The sequence below is a fragment of the Aythya ferina genome (assembly GCF_964211825.1).
Source record: "Aythya ferina genome assembly, chromosome: 2".
NCBI classification, from domain to species: domain Eukaryota; kingdom Metazoa; phylum Chordata; class Aves; order Anseriformes; family Anatidae; genus Aythya; species Aythya ferina.
This window is the reverse complement of record NC_140297.1, coordinates 58,354,322-58,376,791: the sequence shown is the minus strand read 5'-3', so window position 1 is coordinate 58,376,791 and position 22,470 is coordinate 58,354,322. Positions and strand designations below refer to the sequence as shown.

Below are 22,470 nucleotides of genomic sequence, written 5' to 3'. Positions count from 1 at the left end.
TTTTGAGCCGAGATACTCCCTGAGGTATCGTAGGCTGGATACACACGTGCATGGACACACAAGCTCTGAACAACAAAAAGGAAGGCTTTCCAATGAAACACTTGTCCAGCCTTAACCCAGAAATGCTGCTGTTACGCCCTTAGTCACAGAAGCCAGCTGCACAGTTTCCAGTCACACTCCACCTTTCACCTGTTACCGTGAGGCACGTTCCATTTGTCAAGTGTCGTATCAAAGGATTTTTGCAGGTCTTCACTGAAAACCAGCCGGACCAAGTGCCTGGAGGAACCAGCCTGGCCAGCAGCAGGCAGCGACACCGCTGGTGATGTGACTGCGGTCTGGGGCCTCGGCCACCCCCGCCCCACCTCGCAGCCCGCAGTGTCCGTCATGGCTTGCAATAAAGGTTATCTCTCCCTGCAGCAAGGAATTGACTGATTGCGCTCCCTGACAGGTCCTACATTCATTTTAAGAATGCAATTTGGATTTTTTTTTTTTGAAACTTGCTATTTTCAGGAAGACACCGAACTGCACGGAGGTGTGGGCTTGCCTTTAAATACCCAGGGCTTTCTGTCGGCCAGGTACTTCGAGCTTTGCTCCAAACCTTCGTGCTCAACGCATCTTTTAGGAAACCACCCTGAAGATGACAATCCTTCCAGCACTGCTGGCTCTGATTCTGGTTGACCTGCTAATGGCACAAGGTGAGCCAAACGTTGGCAGATCAATCTTTGTAAATTTGAAAAGAGATTCAAATTCCAGAGTGGATTTATTCCCACATTTATTTCCCTCCCCCAACTCCTGCTTGGCATCTCTGATCCAGAAGAGCAACTATGTACATGTTTAGATAACCCTAGAAGTAATTTGGCTTTTCACAGTTCTCCTCACCCATGTGGAGTCCTTTTATTTGTAGGTACCCCTGTTACCCCTGTGCTTGGGGAAACGACTGTGGAGCAGAGCAGAGATCCCAGCGTGCAACCAAGCACTGAGCTCCCCCTGAACTACAGCAGAGACCCATACAAGGAGGAAGGCATGGAGCAAACTGGGAACACCGGAGTGCAAGAAGGTGAACAGGACACTTGGGAGATGAGCGGAGAGCCCGGTACTGAATCTACCCCTAACCCGAGTGTGGAGCCAAGCCAAGAACCAACCCAGGAGTCAACCACTGAAATATCCAGTAAGGCCCATTTCATCTTTGATTGTTCTCATGCTATTGTTATCTCATTTAGTTTTGTTCCTCCAGCACTCCTACCTTTCCTGCACTAACAGGAGTACTAAAAAAAAAAAAAAAATAGTGCTTTTCCTTGTAGTTTATTTCTGAAAGGGTCTCTAGCATGCCAGAAATCTAGCAACTTCTGCTTTTCTTCTTCCAAGACATGAATACATGTATATTGCTAGTAATGGGAGAGGAAGGTTAGAATCCTTAAGACAATTTCTGTTATTAGGTATGACTGCATTTAACAGGTGTATGTAAAGTGAGGAGGTTTCACCTGCCCTCTTCATGAAAGAGGTTGCTCTTGTGGATTAGGCCAACACTGGCTTAAAAATGCATTTCTAACATGGAAAAAATATATGGTTGAGATTCTCTGTTAGAATGTCCTGTAATCTGATTCAGTAAGATCTTATTCTGGTGAACCTCAGCTCTATAAAGATGGGCCAAACTATCCCCTATAGGAGAGACACCTGAAGAAGAGTCAGAAATTTGGTGACTACAGACCAGCACAGGTTCTGCCATATCATCCATACATACAGGGCTCCTGCCTACAAGGAGGGTGTGCAATCACATCACCCAAAGATCTTATCTCAACAAGCATTGTATCTGAAGGCTCTGCAATTTGTCCCTCAGAGCTACCGACAGCTTCTCCAGAGCTCACGGCAGGGCACAGAACATGGAAGCGGGCACTCTAGAGAATTACTTTTCCTCCCACTCTTCCTATGTTTCTACTTTGGCTACCGAGATGATCTGACATTGACTTAATCTTCCATACTCCTTTACTGTTGTTCACATCAGCTGCTTCATCTTTTGAATGTCTTTTCCCTTGAAAACATTCCCTTTGAAATACTTTTGCTGTGTTTCTCCCACTTAACTTCAACAGCATTTTGGATGACACCTATGTTAAGAAAATTTGAAGGTATAGAAATCACATCCACCGTGATTTCAGAAAACGGAGCAACCCCTGAAATTAGTCAGCTCTACTACCACAAACATAACAAGGAAGCACTGGGGCAGAACTTCCTGAGCTCTCTGTAAACCATCAATACCATTACCAACAGTACAGTGCTGAGACCTCACACACTTCATTAAATGATTGTGAAGTACCTCACATAAAAAACACTATCAAGCACTCGTGCTTAATAGTACTATCAAATGTTACTTGCTCCTCGAGGACTAGACATAATGGTCTTTTAAATAGAAGAATCTGCACAATGAACTCTTGAGGAAGGTTTTGTTCGTTCTTTAGTAAACACAGTAGTTTATGTAGGAACAATCTTAATTTCCACAGTGTTCAAAATAAACAATTGGCAAAGCCCCAATGTCATGGTTCCAAGCTGTTCTGTCACACACTGGAGTAGTTTTATATTGACCATTCTTGTTTTTACTCTAGAATAATCTGCAACATTAAATCCTGGTGGAAAAGCAACAGCCACACTTACGTGCAGAGTTGACATCACCACTGAAGAACACACAGTGCCTGCAGCAAGCTGGACGACAGGGCAGAACTCACTGCAGTTTTTAAAACCGCAGCTTGTTGGTAAATAGCATCCACAGCCTTCAGTCCAAGAATCACATCAAATTCTTGTTTACTTTAACAGTTTAATTAGGTCACGGTTGACCTGTGCTGTTTTGCTTGCATAATAATATGAAATAAAAATGTCAGTGCAAATGCATGCTTTGTTATTATTGTATGTCCTTTCCTTGTTAAGAAAGTGACAGAAAGTGAGAGAGAGAAAGAAAGCAAGAAAGAGATTGATTGTAGGGCAATTTCCTAGGTCTCCTCTCAAACTTATTTCAGTCAACTGTTGCTTGTTTTTTCTTGCTTTATTGCTGTTGTGACCAAATGTACAGGAATTAGGAACAGGATTGTGAAAGTTTTTTTTCAGACAGGCTCCAGAAGGTTTCAGCAGGCTGTTTTAAGTCTGCTGAAGGCGTCATCTGTGGAAGGAGACAGTTTAAAAACAAGACTTTCTTTAGCCCATTACTGTACCTTAGAATACTTTTACACAACACCCAAAACTATCTTTGAGGGATTTCATGGCTTGCAGGTACAATGACAAACAAGCCATTTATGTGCAAATTTTGAACACACGCACAGATGCATCCAATGGTTTACTTCTGATAAAACCGTGGATTACAACATAAATTGGAAACATGAATGTATTATTACCTTACCAATTCGTTTCTCGTATAATATCCGTGCATATTCTACTGCCTGGTATCAATTGCAGAATTTCTTGCTTGGTATTCTTACTGTTGAGCCAAGAGAGCAGGCTGAGTGCTGCACAGAACAGAGATGCTGGCTCTCCTCAGAGACTTCAGAACCATACAGAGAATGAGAATTGCAGTGGGAGAAAAAAAAAAAAAAAAGAAAAAAGTAAAAGTGCCAGAAGAATAAGTTTCTCTGAAACTGTTTAGGAATCTTTCTTTGCTAAGGAGCTTAGAGCTGAAAAATTTAATGGAAAAACAAACAAAAAAAGCACTGCAACAAGTGAGAAGCCTTCATACCCTCGAGAGCCTGGTGTGTAGACAACACAGTGGTGTGATATTGGAAGAAACAATGAGCAGTCCCGGATTTCCTGTTTTTTTTTTTTTTTTTTTTTTTTCCCCCAGCTCATTTTCAAACATAATTTGGTGGCTTCTATTCACTTATTTGTAAAGTTGTAACTAAGGAGAGTCCAACCTCTAATTCCCTGTTTGTAAAATTAAACAGAAGCTCTTTAAACAAAACAAACTGAAACACGGTTAACCTTTAGCATATGCCGATCACCAGTACCTTAGAAAACAATAAAAAAATACACCAAATATTAGTCAAAACACATTTTGGCCCCAAAACAGCATTCAGTGTCAGGGTTCACCTTATAAAGCAATTCTTAGAGTCTTCTGGCATTGCAACTCTGTCTGACCAATAGGCCAGAACACTTCTGAAGGCAGAAATACAAAAAATATAAAGCCCACATTCTGAACTTGGCACCAGGCAGCATGGAGACACAAAATAACAATTAAAATTACCTCAGGTCACTTAGCATTGCACGTTTAATTTCTAGATTCTCAAAATGCTGATCAGATGGCAGGCAGAAATTGGTAAAAGAAAGAAAACTGATTCTAAAATAAATACGGTATTGATTAAGCAGGGAAAAATGACTGGTAATGAAGAAAATCACCACACGATGGCTCCACATACAGCAACTTTTAAAGAGTTGCACTAAATGCTGGCACAAAACCAGTCAGCCAGGAGTGAAGAACTACCACAAGCAGTTGCTACTTGCTTCTCATCTAGGCAACACAGAGGTTACTTGCTTTGCAACACCTCCTCTGGGTCTCCTGCCTGATACGAATACAGGTCTCGGCCCTCCTTCTCCATCAGGACACGAATTTGAGGTTTGGAAAAAACTCTTTAGAGGGTGCCCAAGAGGATACTCGTGAGTGTTGAACTGGATATGGGAAAAAAAAAAAAAAAAAAAAAGTGGAAACCCAGTTCTTATAGCCACGACAGGGAGCGGAATAAAGCAGCTTTCTCACATTTAGTTGTCCAAAACCTTCATCACCACAGGTAGGAAGGCTGCAAACAATTTAGGAATGATTTAAACAACTCAAAGGATTAGTTCTTTAAAAACATAATGAATTGTCATGCAGGAGTGCACCGATGCCATGTAGTTAGCTTTAAGCATATCCTGTAAGACTGTAAAACAGGTTAATCCATGATAAATAGTAAACTGTCTGTTGGGACCTTAGCTCTAAAAGCTCTGAGCTGCAAACAAAAAGAAATTTATTGTTCATAAATTACTCATCAAATTTCTTGTACCTTCTTTCCGGACTTCTAATACCAAACAGAACACTTCTGAGACATGTGCTCCTTTGATATGCTCCAGATGGCCTCTCCCACTTCTATTCTCACACCTCCTTCAGTAGAATGGTGTCCAGAATAAGAGCACATATGGCACAAAAATGCACCTTTCTTGCCAGTCATTTATATCGCTGTAATAAATGCATTGCACCATGCCAAAGTATTATCTCCCTAACTTCCTGCACAACGAAACTTGTGCTGTTAGCTACAGAGGTAGACTTGCATTTCCCTCGCACAGGCAAAATATTGTACTACTTATATTGTTTCACTGCATTGGTCCTCCATTCCCTTCAGAACTTCCAGGCAAATTAAAAGATGCATTTGGTCACGTATCCTGTCATTAGGTTTTGTCACACAGCATCAGAGTAGAGGAAAAACCTAGATGCTTTGTTAGAACTCACCAAAGGATACCTGTGAAATTAGCAGGCAGAAGACTAGGTACTGAAAGAGCAAAAAATAAAATCCATTTTCACCCATCTTAACTAAAACCCTGAATTACCTCAGTGACTGGCTGAAACAAGGGGCAGGTGAAGCTGAACACCTGCAAAAGGACAGACTGCCCTCTGCATTATGAAAAGTTCCAGGTAAAGATGCACACTATACAGACACAGGTGACAGCTCCTACATTCATCGTAAAAACAGACCACAGCAAGAGTCATATCCACAACAAGTATACTTTTGGTCCTTAACAATCAAACTAGCTTGACTGGAAGAAGCAGACAGAGGTTTTGCTGGTATGCCACTGGTATACACCAGTGTCAGAGCTGGAGATGGCAAGAGACAGGCAGAGACTATGGCCATGGGCTGCCCTGCAGCCATTTCTTGTTGCTGAAAGAAGTTTAGACTGAATAGGTGAGAGAACATTCTTCGTCTGAACTGTATGCTGCACAATAAAGCTGTCTTGTTGGACAACAGTCTATAAAATATTCAGTAGGCCTCTTTCACTGACCTGATAAAATGTATAGCTCAGGGCCAAGGGGTTCACTCTGACATCTCAGTATTTTCCACTGGGAACCTGAGGCAAATTATTAACAAAGATGATGCTGCCATTACAGCACACAGAAAGACAACACTGGAAATTCTCTCCTAGAAACAAACAAACAAACAAACAAAAAACATTGTTAAGTATTCTACACTTTGAGTAAAACCAGTAGTTATAACAGCAGTTAAAAAGCTTCTCTCTTCTATAGGGCTCAATCTCTACATGAGATACCTCTGAGTCAACAAAGAATTCAGTTGAATTGGACCAGTGAAATAAAAGATACATGTTCCACAAAATCAGAAGTCCATTTAAGGTGCTCACTTTATTCTCTCCAAAGAGGACAAAAACAATAAAGGCAACCGTGCTTTAATCGTTGTTTTTTTTTTTTTTTTTTAATAGGGATGGATACAATTAATATACTGTAAGACGGTCAATGATTTTCACTGAAATCTCATTACATTAGCAAATAAATTAACAGCCAGCTGAACAAAAAACAAACAAGAATTGAGTAAAGATATTGCAAGTCCCTTGGGGAACCCTTCCACTGCTACAGTTACTGTTTTCACTGATATATGTGTGGGCTCTTCTGTTTCTCCAAATGCCTCCGCTGCAGCATCTGCAATATTCAGGGACCAACTCCTTTAATGACTTAGTCAATTAATTAATTAATGACTCAGTCAATTGTCAGGTGGGCAGCTCTTTGGTAAAGGTGTGGCAAAAGCTTCTTTGCTTTCTGTCAATGCTCTAGGCTGATGCACAAAAACACTGAACTTCACACCTTGGTTAGCTGCTGCCCTCACAAAACCACTGTTTGCAGTCATGGTGATGGCTTTTAAAGTGTCTCCTGTCCCAAAAATGGTCAGAGAACGGCTATTGATTTTTGAACTAGCCACTAGTCCTAAGGCACGGTCAGATGGCTGATCTGGCACCACAGTAATTTTTTTAACGAGCAGTGCAGCTCGCTCTTTCTCCCCAGGTCCTCCCAGCGTTTCCAAGATGGACTGAAAATCTCTGACAGCAGATTCACACGCAAAGAGCTCTTTCCCTTGCATGAACTCCTCCAGCTGAGGCAGGACTCTCTCCCTCCTTTCTTGAGCCGCTTGCTCTGTTAGCACTTTTTCTTTGAAGACGAAGTAGCAGCCACCATAACTGAGAGCAGAGACGTAGGTTATCAAGGTAGTGATGTCCAAGTTAACTCTATTGCACACATTTACTTTGATCTGAGTAGGAAAAGCAATGCTGGCCACTAAATTCTCCCGGTCTACTCTGGTCACCTGCAGGGGTTCAAGGTCTTCTTCATCTGATTCCCTGGCACTTAGGTGCTGGTTTTCTGTAGATGGCTCTGCCAGCGAGTTCACAGCCACAATGTCTCCTCGCACAGATATTCCCATCTCCTTGAGTCTCTCTGCCATAGGACTGGACACGCTGTTGTAGAAGGCAAATATTATGTGGGGATTGCTGTACTCCACTGGCTGCTGACGGCTCGCCTGCAGGAAGTCCTCTGCTTGCTCGATGACACTTTTGTCACCATACTGGCCCCTCCCCAGCCAGATGTTGTGCAGGGCTTCGGCCTTCCGACCGATGGCCTTCACCCACGTGTGACCTCCATTCGCAACAACATCTACCACCAGTGTCTGTTTGTCTCCAAACCTGTCCTCGTAAGCAAAGACATGGAGGACACTGACAACATCCTCCAGGTTCTCTGCTGACTGGATAATGGCTTCGAGATGGGTAAGGTTTGTACTCTGCAGATGGGATTCCTTAACGGCCACCTTCCCTGCCTCCACCTTGTGTAAGAAGTTTAACTCAGCCTTCAGTTTGCCACAGAGTTTTGCCCCACCTTCTATTCTCCTTTTCTGGGACTTGGAAAGGGCTTCTGCTCTCTTGATCAATTCTTTGGCAACAGCAATTCTTTCACAAAGCAGAGTCTGCACAGACATGTTGGAAACATTATTCCTATCAGATGAAAGCAAAAGAGAAGATTGTTAGGGCATGATTAAGAATACACATAATCAAGAGGTCTTTGCAACAGTAAACCTACTTAGCAGTAGGTTTAGTGCAACAGATACACCTACCCTGAAGCACAAGCATCAGGAACCTCCACCCATGTCCCACCAAAGCATTCAGTTCCTCGCCTGCACCTCTGGGGATCCAAACTAAGTTTTCAGTTCTCAGCAAGGAAGAACAGCAGCACTCAAGTCTCCACAGACACCTTGCAAGATCATATTTCTTTCCTCTCACATCAGAGCCACTCAAAGAGATCTCAGCTCTCAAAGTTAATTTGCAGAACTTGCCATTCAGAGCAAAATTAGAAATCCGGTTAATGGCATAAGCAGATCTTTTCTCCCCCTCACACAACAACAGTTACCACTATAATAAGAGACACCTACCGTGCTTACAGACTTCCTAAGACTGCTGTCCGCTAGTATTTTTACATAGTATATAAGATGCCCATTGTATTTTACAATTCTGAGTAGCACACCTCTATCCTCTCCAACTTCCAGCTTATACTACGCAATCCCCTGAATGAGCCACTAGCAACCCTCTGGCAAAACTTCAATGTTACACAGCATCATGACAAACTATAATTTATAATTCTAGAGCCAGCAGGATCTGGAAATTTCTGTTCTCTAGCTCTAGCAGAGATTTATTGTGTAGTATCAGATAAATTAACTCCTGTCCCATCAACGCTACTCAGTACATCTTCCTAAGGATAACTATAGGAATTGCTTAATTATTTCAAAAATGTAGAATTAAACGCCACAGCAAAAAATCCATTTTTTAAAGACATGCAATAATTGCCACTATGAAGACTGAAATTAATCCTTTCTCATTACAACTCTAAGTATTAGCACACGTGCCAGTAATTTTTACCTAAACTGCACTTTGAAGTAACCTGGTATTAAAAGGCAAGACAGAGACTTCAGATGAAAACAAGGATGCAGCCTGGCTCCTATTAAAGGCTCTGCCATTACGGCTTTGGAACCTGGCTTTATAATGAAGTGTAAATCACATTTGTATTATGCACAATTAAAATACAGTTACTATGAACTCCTACTGTCTCATTCAGTAATTAATATCACCAAACTCTTCCCTTTCTTGTCAACCCAAGTGTCTAAGGTCTTTCAACGTGACCTAATGACTCTCTTCAGGGTCAGAAAACACCATTTAACTCTGTCCTTTCCCCCAAAATCCCAACCAGGCAGGTTCAGTTTTTAATCCCTTCAATGCCTAAAGTGAATCTTTTTCCTATTACTGCCAGGACAGCACTCTGACTCACCTTTGGCTCTGAGTCACTTATGTAGAAATTAAATACATCTCATGCCTTCTGGGACTTTTGCTTCTATAACCTCTTGCCCTCTGCAGCCATTCTGTGCAGGCAGAACTTGTGGGCACTACAAGGCAGAGTTTTTCCTTTAGCACTTCCCTGATGCACCTCTCATGCGTCACTGCAATACATTTTCTTCCCCGTGTCCTAAAATTGCACCTTCAGGGCTACCAGGTAAGAGCACGAAACCCACAGTTCTGTCAGTAACGCTTCGGCACCATTGTGAAGGTACCTCCACTGCTAACCACCCGCTCTTGCACGGCCAGCTGGCACAACACCACACGTGGTTTTGCAAAGCGTTTACTAGCTGTTGCATCTGAAATCCTCACCCGACTCTTAACAAACAGGACAAGCTCTGAGACTCAAACAGCCACACTGTCAGGGCGAAGGTCTGACCTGCACCTAACTGCCTCTGAGGGCAGGCAGGGGCGCAGGGTGCTCCCTGCTCACCCTGTCCTGCACTGGCAGCAATAGGCCACATCCCTGGGTTTTATGTTTTGCATTTATTACAGTAGTAGCAGTTATTTGTATGTTTGCCTTCAGCAGGAAGCCACTGCCACCAGTTTGTCCTTAGGAATGAGTAAAACACCACAGATGCTACCTCAGGACCTCTCACCACAGCAAATATGAGCTTTGTAGAAGCTGTAAGCGCTCACCATAGCAGCTGCAACTTCTACAAATTTCTCAGTGCTCAAGGCGAAGCTGACAGGATTTTAAACGAAAAAATAAAATCGACTAAACGCGGCTACCCCTACGGCTTCTGGGGCACAGCCGCCCCCTCGGGCGCTCGCCATTTGAGGGCGCCCCCCGGCAGCCCCCGCCGCCATCACGTGAGGGCGGCGCCGGGGCGGTGGCGCCGCCATCTTGAGCGCGGGCAGCGCTGCCCCCGGCCCCTCATTGCGGCGGGTCCCCGCGTCCCCCCCGCCAGCCCCGGGGCGCTCCCTGCTCGCCGCCCCGCGCCCCCCCCCGGCCGCCCGCAGCCCCTACTCACGGCCCGGCGGCCGCAGCCTTCCCCCGGGCGGCGGCAGGAGGCGGCCCGGCACGGCCCGGCCCGGCGTGGCACGGCTCGGCCCGGCCCCAGCGCGCCTCCCCCGGGGCGGCCGGGCGGGGACAGCCGCGGCACCCGCCTCGCCGTGGCCGGGTTGTGGCGTTTCCCCCCGTAAGGGTTGTGGTGGAGGCGCTCCGAAGCTTTCAAATAACATTTTGTCATCTTATTAATGAATTTAAAAACCGTTGAAAAACCATCATTCTCTACAGTATTGGCCCATAAAAGGTGGGAATTTAAACCCACAACATTCCCGTTTGCCTGTTCTGATGGAACAGCAGGAAGCAGGCAAAAACCAGACATTATTTCTATACCAATTATCAAATGCCCAAAAGACAGCGTTTTCCTTACTCACAGCACAAGTTTGGTGATAAAATTACACAGATAGTGATAAAATTACTAGCATTTGAGATTTGAGAGGTTTATCCTAACTTATCCTAACAGCATTCCTTTCAACTCAAAGCCAGCAGGCTGTCGTTGTTTCTTAGAAACCCTCACTTCTGAGCTAAGGTAATACTGGGTATTGTGCTCTTCCAGGCTCCACCAAGAGCCACCTCTCCATCAGTTACTACATTTTAATCATTAAACCATGGGAAGAGATGAAGACACCTGCTTTTCACATCCCTTCACCACCTACGAAATTGAGATTCTATAGAGAGTTGTTCAATGATATGATTTACCCCTGTCTCCCCCTGTCAAAAAAAAAAAAAAAAAAATTGCCCCATTCATTATCACAATTTTGGGAGTGAGATAAAATGATTGACTTTATTTCAAACTGCTTTAGAGGGAGCATCTAAACTAGTTCAGTTCATGCTAGCCATTTGATGAGGTACCTAACTCAATTTTTTCACGTACAAAACTCCTTTAAATATTCATATAGCACTAAATTGACTAAAGGCATATAAATATTGACGTAGCATTCTGCTTTTCTGAATTATTACAGACACCTAAATTAAGAATCTAGCAATATAAAATCTCCAGTTCCAGTTCTGACTAGCTGCCCACTATCTCTAAGAAGAATAACCAGAGCACGGGTTGGTTTTCAGAGTTTTAAAAAAAAAAAAAAAAAGGGAACCATTTGTACATAGTTTTTATTTCTAACATGATGAAATAAAACTTAATTCATGGCATGCTTCATAAATTCTTATTTGCCTAATGATAACATAACATCAACACGGGACAGATCAATTAGCTTATACGTCATGTTCTGCAGACTAACTCATATTTTTTATTTTCTTCATTGGTTAATGGATGGCTAACGTTTAACCTGCCAGGCTGCTCCCGTATGTGATTAGCCTGACATAGAAGCAGACTGACCCAGCTTCCATGTCATTACCAGTAACTGTTGAATGGCTCCAGACCAGATTTCTGCTTTAAAAAAAAACATATATATTTATCCTCTTATGTTTTTTCATTTCTACATAACCTTACAGACATGAAGCATGTAAAAAATGCATCTGTATGTACACCCACAGATAACACTCAAGCATCTAGTTCTGTACTTTTAAAAGTAGCCGTGCATAAATTAACTGCTCTTTTCATTGCTGCACCTTTCATTATCTTGCAAGCCGAAATACACTTCAGCACAATTCAAGGGATAAATTATTACATATTCTTATTTTGCTTTGTACATCCTATTTGTTTTTTTACTGATGCTGGTAACTGCATTTAGCATTCAGTCAGTAGCATTTGCTTCCATTATTTCTAACAGTATTTCAAGATTGAAAAGATTTCATGTCTATGGTCATGGAAATTACCCAAGTTAAAAAAAAGAAGACATAAAGACCAAGACAATTCTAGAGGCTCAAGAGCAGAGCTGCTCAAGTAGATCACATTTTATACCCCACATGGAAGACCGTTATGCATCTTTGTAAAAGTACACAAGCTTTTACATTGGAACAACCCATTTTCAGAAGTTACTTAGAATTCAAAACAACTCCACAGTGAAAAAAATTCTTTTGTTCACTCAGAATTTAAAAGTTGTTTAAAAGAAGGTCTAATACCAGTTCATGATGGCTAGTATGTGGAGAATTGTTTCCTCAGTGATAAAGATATCAAAACCTCATCTTTATGTTCATAAACTGTGATTAAAAAGACACACAGACACCTTTCCCCAGAACAGTGGCCTTCAAATTTTATTCTTCAATCTTTCTGAGTGTTCATTTACATTTTGTACAGTATTTTGTGTACAAATATTCCATATATCAAGGGAAAGAATTACCTGTAATAAGATTCCGTGTATTACAATATTAGGATCCTTGCATTTGTACCCATGATATTTAAAAAAATCTGTCCAGACAAACCATGTAGAAATAAGTATGCAAAAACTGCAAACAAAAACATTTAAGGAGCCAAAATTAAAAAGACCTTTGTGTGAATTCACACAGTCTTGCTTGGTTCCTACTAGGCTATTGCAGCCAAGTAGTCCTTAACCTCAGTTGGAGTTAGCCTCCTAAAACCAGCTTCGTTACAGATGCCAACTTCAATGTTGTCTTCTGTCATTTGCCCTTCAAAGCTCTCCTGTGAAAGGAAATACAGTTCAGTGAATCACAGCAGTGATGTCATAACAGTAAGAAACACGTTTCTTAACTATTTTGCTAACCTTTAGTGTTAAGATAGCTGTATGAATGGCATCTTCAAGCTCCAAATCTTCGTTGTATCTGTAAAAAGATCATCATGTATTTCAACATGGGACAGTAAGCCCAGAGCCTCTAAAAATCCAAAGATTGCTAAATTTTTCATGCAAATAGTATTGGAAAGTACTGTTATTTTAAAAATTACAAATAATGATTTTGAAGGTTAATCTATTTCACTACTTGTTCTGCAAATATGCTAGTATTCTGTTTTCTGCAGTGGATTATTTTATTATACACACAAAAGTTTATATAAAGAAAATTTCACGTGCATATTTAAATAAGGAAATTAGAAGCATCGCATCTTAAATATTTTAAAACTTTGTTCTGATATTTTAAAATTACGTTTTTTTTGGTTCATCTGTTTTACCTGGAATATGAACAAAACAGATAGTATCTTTTTAAACAAGTATCAAATATATTACCTTTTCTCAAGGAATGTTTTCCCATTGACATAATTTTTTCCCATTGCTGTTGCTTTCCAAGCAAAATAAGCTCCCTGTAAAAACAACAAATCCATTGAATTGTTCTCTGTAACTCAATCAAAACCACATTTGACTACTTGGTAAAAGAAATAGAAGCAATTATGAAAATATTGGATGTTATGACAATGTATGACATTACTTTAGGTCACATTCAGACAAATTTGATATGGAAACATACTATGAAAACGTATAAAACATTTGTATAGAGTCCCACCTATTTTCATCCTTCCACACTGCTTTGAAAGATGGACTTAGTAAGTTCTTCGCATAGTGTGATTCCTTGAACAAAAACATATGCTCACACTTGAGCATGAGCAGTCAGTTCTTTCCTTAGGCTCACCCATTTTTTTTTTTTTAATTTTTTAAAAAAGACTAAATAATGTGAACAACTTGTTTACATCTGGTTTATCTACCTTACATATTTAGCCATCACTCCTATTCTCTCCTATTGCACAAAGACCATCAAGAGCTCTATGCCTCAATCAAGATGATTACACAAGGTAACTGCATTTTGCTTTTTACATTTAACATCATGTAACAGCTCAAATTTCTGAAACTTATCAAGCATCAGTAGAGCAACCAATTTTTTATTTTGATGTAAAGTGTTATAACTTGGAGGCATCAAAGGGTAAATTTTATTTGTAATGTTCTAACCCAGTAAATAAACTTATTTAGGTGGGAAAGGATGAAAAGGGATGGGGCTCTCTTTCAGAAACTGCTGCTATTCCTCATGCAGTTCAGAACATGGAGACCCAGAATGAACAGATGGTACCCACTTCCTACATTCCTCTATTTCCTTTGGCGCAGTGGCCAGAATTCCAGGCTTGACCCCAACACCTAAGAATGATTTTACTTCACGACTCCTGAAATTGGGATAAGGAATCTGTTCTTCCTGTTCCACATTCTTCTCATCACAGAAAGTATTTCATAAGCACATACAAAGTTTTAGATGTCATATACGAATAGTAGACTTTACAGATGTTAGATACTTACAGATGGATCTGACTGAAATAAATAGGGCCGCCCCTCATTCCAGCCACATATTAGCAGTGATACACCAAATGGGCGAACACCTCTACAGGAAAAAAATAAAATAAAATACAACAATAAATGCCTGACAGTTGGCACATTAAATTTATAATTTTACTCAGTGAACAGCAACTGGATGCGTTAACCTTCCCCCACAGGCCTCCCAACAACCCAGAGCTGTGATCATGACCGACTAGTCAGAATGCCTGTGTTCAAGATACGATGACTATCTCACTCAGTCTGTTAGCGCTCCTCCCACCTGCACACTTTCTGTGAGCATTCTCCAGCAAAACAACCCAATCTTTCCAAACAAACTTCAGAGAACCACATACCCAGACTGTGTATATTCCTGCATCACAGAAGCAATTCTTTGTACTAGCTGAGCTGTTGGAATGGGCTCATGATAAACCAAGTAATATTGCTGGGCCAGCTTCCGGGCTCTGTGCACAAGTACTCTAAAAACAAAGACAGAATTATTATATCAAAAAATACAACTCTTTGTTACAATTAGAACTGAAAAATCATAATAAATATTATGCTAAGAAATTACACATCTGACATAAAACCAATGTACGAAAACATAGATCATATTGGGTTATCTTTATCTTGGGTAATCTCTGAAGTACTTCAATTGAAACTAAGGTTGAATTACATTGCTATTCACTCCACATTCATTTTTTAGATATAAGTGTATTTGCCAAGGAAATTCATATAGTGACCTTAAATACTACGTAAATTTCATACACGGTGTAACACAACATAATATTATGCTATACACTTAGAGAAATGTATCTAAATGATGACCAAGCAATTTTTTTCTTTAATATATACCTGTAATCTGGACCCATACCGCTATACACTAAACCTATATGTTTGGTAATTGGTTCTACTTTGTGAACACTCCTTTCATCATAAAGGATGGATTTCTGCTTCTTCTCAGTTGCCAGCACCACTCCATTTGCAGCTAGAAAAAAAACACAAGATTTTTTCCATATTAAACTGAAATTATAAAAATCAGTTGAAGCACAGAACAGGTTTATTGCAACAAATAATTTTGCATCTCCCTTTAAAAAAAATCTTTCAAGTCTACAATCGTGATAAGCAGAGATTATTTAAGGAACCCACCCAACATATTATTTCCCATTTTGAATAATCAGCACTGCTCCCATAATCCCACTTTAAAGATTCTAAAGCACGTAGTAATAACTGAGCAGTTGAAGTAACTTTATATGTAGTACCTGTATATATACACAGCTGGAGTTATTTACTTAAGGAACACTCCAAATCAAAGATGTTTATTTCTACCAGTTGTGTCTGCCCAGTATCACCCTAGCAATCTTCTTCTAGAACGGAGCAATACGTTCCCCTTTCTTTATGATAGAACCATTCACTAATGTAGTTATGTTCTCAACATACCTTTAATCCCAACAGATGGAGCTCCTGCAGCCACGGCAGCCAAAGCATATTCAATCTGGACAAGTTTCCCAGAAGGACTAAAAAGCAAAATGCAATAAATACCATGATTCTGACAGGCTCAAATACTTCCTGCAGTGATCTGATGTCAACTTTCTTTTTTAACCTCTTCACACATAGCATCTCCATACTGTAATCATAATTAAAAATAAATAAATAAAAAATCTGGAGATTTATTAAAAAGAACGAGGCAGATTCTTTTAAAAGGTTGCCATGTGGTGCTACTGTGATACTTGCACAGCACCTGCTTATAACCCAAATAAAAACTAACATGTCCTGGATGGGAAGTACTGATTGCAATGCAGTTCTTCAACTCTGTACCATTTTACCCAAGTTTCTCGCTTGGTGGGGGAATCTTCACAGCATGTCATGAATTTCCATTGACATGGCATTATGGTTTGCAATAGTTTTCAAGACAGCAACATTCACCACTGAAAGGTACAAGCAAACCACGGCTATTCACTTTGTGAGGAGCTGATGAAGGTCAATGGCACAAGATGGAAACAGTTCCTCTTCCATCTCCAGGTATTCCTGCATCTTGCTTTAACAACCCACACTGTTCTGCTAACAGATGCAGAACCATCCAAACAGAGCAGCAGGCGTCAGGCTGTTAAAGTTAACTCCTCCAAAACGGGGTGCAAGCTCCATTTCTATGAAAGTGGACAGCGCAGCGCCAGTCACTTATTGGACAAACAATTTTGACAACGTTTCTGACACTGCTGCTTTAGTAAATGAACAAGCAAAATGCAAGAAGGTGCACTTCTGTGCTTGGAGGAGACAGCAAAAACAAAGCATTCAATAATCAGTGTAGTTATTCATACGCTATGTAAATGTAGGTGACAGCAGTAACTCTAACTCCTCTCTCACAAAATACCAGTGAAACAGAAGAATAGTTTCACGTACCAGAATCAAAACATTTACAATTTTAGGAAAATATTTTAAAACCTATCGCAAGCTAAAATATTCTCAGGACACGAAACACACAACTGAGGGCCAGCATCGGCAGCTGGTATCTCCTCCACACGGAGGCAAAATCCGTGCTAACGGCCCCATCGGAGCGAGCAGGGAGCGCAGCGGCCCCTTCCCCGCGCCCCCCTGAAGCCCTTGCCCAGGCCCCGGGCCCCCCCCATGACTCTGCAAAGCCCGGCCGCGGCCCTCCCCCGCCCGCCGCGGCCCGCTGCCCCTCACGGCCGCCCCCCCGGTGCTGCCGTCCCCTCCTGCTCCCTCCTGTCCCCCCCCGTCCCCTCCCGGCGGCCCCGTCCCGCCCCGCGGGGCACCTGAAGGTGGTGAGGGAGAAGCTGTAGCCGCGCTCCGCCATCTTGGGGCCAGCCCCTCAGCTCCCCCGCCGCCCGCTCGCTTCTGCGCAAGCGCGCTCCGCCCGCCCGCCCCGCCGGCGGCAGCGCTGATTGGCGGAGCCTGGCCGCGAGGCACGCCGGGGGTTGAAGTCCTCCGGCGGCGCGCTGGCGGCCGCAGGGCATGCTGGGTCTTGTAGTCCCGTCCTCCGCCGTTGTTACGCCGGGACGCGCTCTCCGCACTCGCTTTCCCAGCAGGCTCAGCGGCGCGAGAGTCCTCCCCGTCCGGCTCCTGAGGCGACATGGCCGCTCCGCTGCTGGGGCTGGGCGGGCTGCTGCGGCGCTGCTGGGGCCGCCTGCTGCGAGCCGTGGCGCCAGCGCCGCACTGGGGTGAGGGGGCCGGGGGACGGCCCCGGGGGGGGCAGGTGGGGGGGGGGTGGGGAGATGGTTCCTGTCAGAAAGAGCAGCCAGGCGCTGGGACCGGCTGCCCAGGGAGCTGGGGGGGGGCAGCGGCCCTGGGGCTGCTCAGGGAGAGGTTGGAGGTGGTGCCTGGGGACGTGGTTAGTGGGTGGCATTGGTGGCAGGGGCATGGTTGGAGCAGATGACCTCGGAGATCCTTCCCAACCTTAATGGTTCTCTGATTTCCGACCTTCAGGGCCAGCACTAGCTGTCCAAGGGCCCGCGTGTCTCCCCGAGCCAGCAGAAGACCCCGGAGAAGGCAGCGAGGTGCCGGGCCTCTTGGGCAGCGTCCTGTGGATGGCGGCGCCCAAGAAACGGCGCACCATCGAGGTGAATCGCTGCAGGCGGAGAAATCCCACAAATCTCATAAAAATAAAGGTAGTCGGCAACTTCACGCGTGCTTCCCGCCGTATTCGGTGCAAGTGATCTGATTAACGGTGAACAAACGTGCTGGAGTACGATTCATGCCTGTGATTTTTAACCTCACTTACAGAATCCTTTGCACATCCCCTCGTGCTCATATATAGCATATATAATCTCACTTGAGAGGATCATAATGGCCAGTACAACTTCCAGAAAACTTTCTTCACTCTGTTTATAAATAAGTTTAAAAGACATCATCACTTTAAAAACACTTTGTAACATACAGTCATCCTGTGTGACAGTAGCCTGTGGTTAAATAAAAAGTGACTCTTTAGGCGCAAATCAACGAAATGTGGATGCTAGCTATATGGATGCCATAGGTGGAAATATCTATATCTTCTGTGCATCTCAATGGCTTGATAGGTCTTTATTCTTCCAAATGTCAACGATTTATATATTGACTTCATGGGCTATTTTTAGTAGTAAGTATCTGATACAGCAATACATTGCTGAAAAAAGGACTTTGGATAAAATAATAAATTCTGAAAAGGCAATTAAATTTTCCTGGTATTTCATTTCATATTTATTAATCGCTTGTGCTTGCTCCCTGTTTATTTTTTGTTGTTCAGATTGTAAAATTTCCTATTTTTTTTTTTCTAGAGAAACATAGATGTTTGCCCCGAGTGTGGAAACTTGAAAGAGAAGCATGTCCTGTGTGGCCATTGTTACGCACAGGTCAAAGCAGAAACTCGGCAGATTCGGAAGGAAATGGGTAAAAAGGAAGGAGGACCATTTAATGCTCCTACTGTAGAGACTGTAGTCTTATATGAGGGAGAAAAGCCCACAGAAAAAGACGAAGGCAAGCGGATCATCGAAAGAGCCAGGAAGCGTCCGTCGTGGTTTACTCAAAATTAACAGTGAGAAAGCTCGTGTTTTTCAAGAATGTTTTCCTTGTTTTGTTTAATCAATGCTGATATGAAAAAACGTATGAACTTTTGGGAAGTCTGCTCAAATAACATTTTATGTCACACGGTGCTGTTCTATAGCATGCAGTGGGAAATACTGTTCAGTGATACACCATAGCAGTCAACAATGAAAGAGAACCTATCTTGGATTTGGATATCTGCATTCAGTACAGCGAATACTTTGTATGTTAACATATGCTGGTTTTGTAAATAACTTTTTTTTTTTTTTCTTAACAAAGGAAAAACATTCATGGATGTAAAATAAAGTATATAAAGTTTCCTAGAGAAATCTGCTTTCTGGGCTTCTGGTCTTAAAACAAAACATCATCAACAACAAAACCAAAACACTTTTAAAACAGTGCTGATTACATACAAAGGATATTTCTGAGCAAAAGTGCAGTTATTTGGTAATTTCAATGTCTCATAATAGATCTGCCTGGATCTCTCCACAATGCTGCTGCTTGAGATACTCATTTCTGTTTTTGAGTAAAACAGTGTTTTACGAGTGGTCTTTATGTAATCTTTTGGTACCACACCAAAGGTTATTCTCTCTTGTCAAGATACAAAACAATCTATTTTAAAGAAAAACTTCCACACTCTCCCCACCTCCCCCACCAAATCACTGTGATTCATTGAGTGAAGTAGCAAACTGAGATCTGACGATTGGAAACCTGTAAATTTTATGAGGGTCAAAGCTGGTTATTTGCAGCCGTTCCCAGTAACGTGTGCTTGGAAAACTGCAAAGAACAGCCTGACTTCCTCCTGTCCTGTGTTCTCTGCGGAGTGGGGATAGCTCTGCCCTCTGCTGTCCGTGGGTACTCACTTCAGTGCTGCAGCCACAGCAGGTGGCTGTGTGTTTCCACTTTGGTTTTAGCCACCCAGTTGTAAACCATTAGCATTAGAGAATCACAGAATCACAGAATCGTTCAGGTTGGAAAAGACCTCCAAGATCACCTGGTCCAACCATCACCCTACCACCAACGTCACCCACTAAACCATGTCCCTAAGCATCACATCCAGCCTTTCCTTGTACACCCCCACGGACAGTGACTCCACCACCTCCTTGGGCAACCCATTCCAATGCCTGACTGCTCTGTCTGAGAAGAAATATCTCCAAATTTCCAACCTGAAATTATACCTACCTGCTAACCCACTGATGGGAGAAAATGTTTGTATCCTGTGGTCCAGCCCCTGGACAAGGAGCAGCTTTCTGCAAGCCAAGTACAGAGCGGATGGCAGCCTCTGCTGGGGTTGGGCTTTTTTTGCTACCCAGGGAAGAAAAAAGGACTAATCTACCCAAATAAACAAATAAATAATATTATTTAACTGCCTGTGCATGACTATGCATAAGATTACGATTAGTTTTAATTAGTCACCTATTTGACCCTCTACAGCTCCACTTCCCTGTTTTGTGAGTCTATGCTGATAAAAAAATTATTCAATGGTTTTCTATGGTTTATTTTTTATTGGCTCCATGTAGCTTAGCTTGTGTCAGGGTCTGAAAACTATCAATGTAGGGAGTAGGAAAGCAGAAGGAGAGGCAGGACCACGCTTTCCTGAATAGCCTTCACTTGAGCATGGCTGAACCTATTTAAAATTATGCCTGGGCTAGTGTGTGATGACAGGCTTCGCTTCTTTCCTCACTTTGTATTCCGTGTTTTGGCAGGAAAATAGGAACAGATGTTATCAGTGATGTTATATGTCCTCCATAGTCGATCGAAATAATGAATGTTGAGAAGTATAAATTGAGGCAATGCAGTTGACAGTATCCAAGCAAACAACATAAGTCCTTTTCTATTTGTCCAAACAGGATTTGTCCCAGTCCTATCTGTTTCTCACTTCTTAGCCAGAACTGAAGTCAATAAAAAGTGGCAAGCAGGATGCAGAGTGGAAGGCTTGCTTTTGCCAGAGTTGGAAAGGATAAGACTGACATATTGGAGGTGAGATTAGCCAAGCTGATACACTGCTGTTCCAAGGGAAAGGTGTCTTATGTATTTTAGGGAGAATGTTTTTTCTTTTATTTTTTTGTCTACATAGCATAGGACCAATTATACAGTGCTGTCTTAGTCCCTTTATATATATGTGTATGGTTTTGACAATGACTGTGGAGAAATAAGCAAAAATATCTTGTGATGTTGAGAGACATGGGTTAATTTCTCAGACACACAGGGATATTATTTACATATATATTTCTTTATCTCCAAACACGAGAGAGGACGTGGTTTCCACTAATGGAGTAATAATTATAATCGGCAGTACAGAGCATACATTTATCGACTTACAGTATCTGTGAATCAGTGAAGATGTTCTTATGAAACATAAGTGAAGTTAGTCTGTGCCAGCACTTAGACATATTAAGGTACTTGCAGGGTCACAGTTGGGTAATAATTCATTTCACAGCCATACTGCTCATGGTAGTACTGCCTTTGTGCAATCCACACAGCGTGAGTTGCTTGATAGTGTTTCATGGTGGTTTCTGAGTAATGTGGGAAAAAAAGTCATTAAAATGTCTGGTATTCATGGTCTCTAAAAGAAAAAATAGATAAATTTTGGAGATTCATATATATATAATTGATGCAGTACCCATTAATTTTCCCAGAAATAAATTATCTTCAGCGAGAGTCAGAAGAGTCTATATATTTTTAATATATATATAAGTCTATATATATTTAATATATTTTCTTCAAAACAGGAGGAGCAAAGAAAAAGCTACTTCCATAGCGTAGCTCTACAAACACTGACATACAAACCCCTATTTCTCTTTTAAAAAATCCCAAATTCCCGTAAAACATGGCATAATATGTTGCTGGAAATAAATTCTGCTTATATGCAATAGAATCTGTTGCCAGAGTATTTCTATCCAAATTAAGATATGCAGATTTTGCTGGCATTTTCTTTGGGTGTGACTCATGTTAAACTTGTGATCTAAAATGTATGGTGCTTACATTTGCAGATGAAAGTTGCTATGAGGTATTTTGAAAAACATAAATTGCAATTGTGCTAATATATATACAGATATTTTCAAAACAATGTAAACTAAGGAAAAGCAAGCTGGATGTTACAAATGGTTATTCTGGAATCAATTTAAACTCAGATTAAAAATTGTCTGATTTAGGAATATCACTGAAAAAAGACATTTATTTTTTGCCTGAAAATTTAATATGATTAAATACACATTATATGTGATTATAGTGGTTTTTGCATTTTATGTGAAAAATATTTTATTTTAAATTATAGGAAGAATGAGGAAGATCGTGTGATGTCCAAAAATACAAGGATGCAAATTGCTAAACGAGTTCGCATCATACTAAGATCTAGAGAGGGAACAGTGATCTCTGGCTGGGTTGAATTACATTATCTGT

At 41.8% G+C, this 22,470-nt stretch overlaps 3 protein-coding genes across 7 annotated transcripts; 1 reads left to right on the top strand and 2 right to left on the bottom strand.

The window, feature by feature from the left end:
• Nucleotides 1-6,339: 6,339 nt before the first annotated feature.
• LOC311431836 (UPF0415 protein C7orf25 homolog) lies at nt 6,340-10,466 on the bottom strand. Of its 5 annotated transcripts, none has more exons than XM_084509752.1 (3): nt 10,021-10,077; nt 9,317-9,431; nt 6,340-7,992 (listed from the first exon to the last, which is right to left on the bottom strand). In XM_084509752.1, exon 3 carries the CDS (start codon nt 7,974-7,976, stop codon nt 6,714-6,716), a length of 1,263 nt encoding a protein of 420 aa, XP_084365878.1. In that variant the 5' UTR covers nt 7,977-7,992; nt 9,317-9,431; nt 10,021-10,077; the 3' UTR covers nt 6,340-6,713. The 5 variants fall into 5 exon arrangements, with proteins under 5 accessions (XP_084365878.1, XP_084365877.1, XP_084365879.1 ...); XM_084509751.1 differs by lacking the exon at nt 10,021-10,077 and adding an exon at nt 8,112-8,325 and having other exon boundaries at nt 9,317-9,985; XM_084509753.1 differs by lacking the exons at nt 9,317-9,431; nt 10,021-10,077 and adding an exon at nt 10,356-10,466.
• A 2,051-nt stretch (nt 10,467-12,517) lies between these two features.
• Nucleotides 12,518-17,409, bottom strand: PSMA2 (proteasome 20S subunit alpha 2). The gene is made up of 8 exons (XM_084509754.1): nt 17,307-17,409; nt 15,973-16,049; nt 15,388-15,520; nt 14,889-15,011; nt 14,521-14,602; nt 13,468-13,541; nt 13,012-13,069; nt 12,518-12,929 (listed from the first exon to the last, which is right to left on the bottom strand). Exons 1-8 carry the CDS (start codon nt 17,345-17,347, stop codon nt 12,813-12,815), a joined length of 705 nt encoding a protein of 234 aa, XP_084365880.1. The 5' UTR covers nt 17,348-17,409; the 3' UTR covers nt 12,518-12,812.
• Nucleotides 17,410-17,571: 162 nt separating this feature from the next.
• Nucleotides 17,572-19,397, top strand: MRPL32 (mitochondrial ribosomal protein L32). Its single transcript, XM_084511046.1, has 3 exons — nt 17,572-17,711; nt 17,977-18,158; nt 18,804-19,397. Exons 1-3 carry the CDS (start codon nt 17,624-17,626, stop codon nt 19,056-19,058), a joined length of 525 nt encoding a protein of 174 aa, XP_084367172.1. The 5' UTR covers nt 17,572-17,623; the 3' UTR covers nt 19,059-19,397.
• The last annotated feature ends 3,073 nt before the right edge of the window (nt 19,398-22,470 follow it).

Coding starts and splice junctions, on each gene's coding strand:
- LOC311431836 (XM_084509753.1), bottom strand. CDS start 7,976: ATGTCTGTGCAGACTCTGCTTTGTGAAAGAATTGCTGTTGCCAAAGAA.
- PSMA2 (XM_084509754.1), bottom strand. CDS start 17,347: ATGGCGGAGCGCGGCTACAGCTTCTCCCTCACCACCTTCAG. Junction 15,521..15,972: donor TCCATCTGTTGGGATTAAAG/GTATGTTGAGAA, acceptor TTTTTTTTCTAG/CTGCAAATGGAGTGGTGCTG. Junction 15,012..15,387: donor GGTATGGGTCCAGATTACAG/GTATATATTAAA, acceptor CTTTGTTTTTAG/AGTACTTGTGCACAGAGCCC.
- MRPL32 (XM_084511046.1), top strand. CDS start 17,624: ATGGCCGCTCCGCTGCTGGGGCTGGGCGGGCTGCTGCGGCGCTGCTGG. Junction 17,712..17,976: donor GGCGCCAGCGCCGCACTGGG/GTGAGGGGGCCG, acceptor TCCGACCTTCAG/GGCCAGCACTAGCTGTCCAA. Junction 18,159..18,803: donor CAAATCTCATAAAAATAAAG/GTAGTCGGCAAC, acceptor TTTTTTTTCTAG/AGAAACATAGATGTTTGCCC.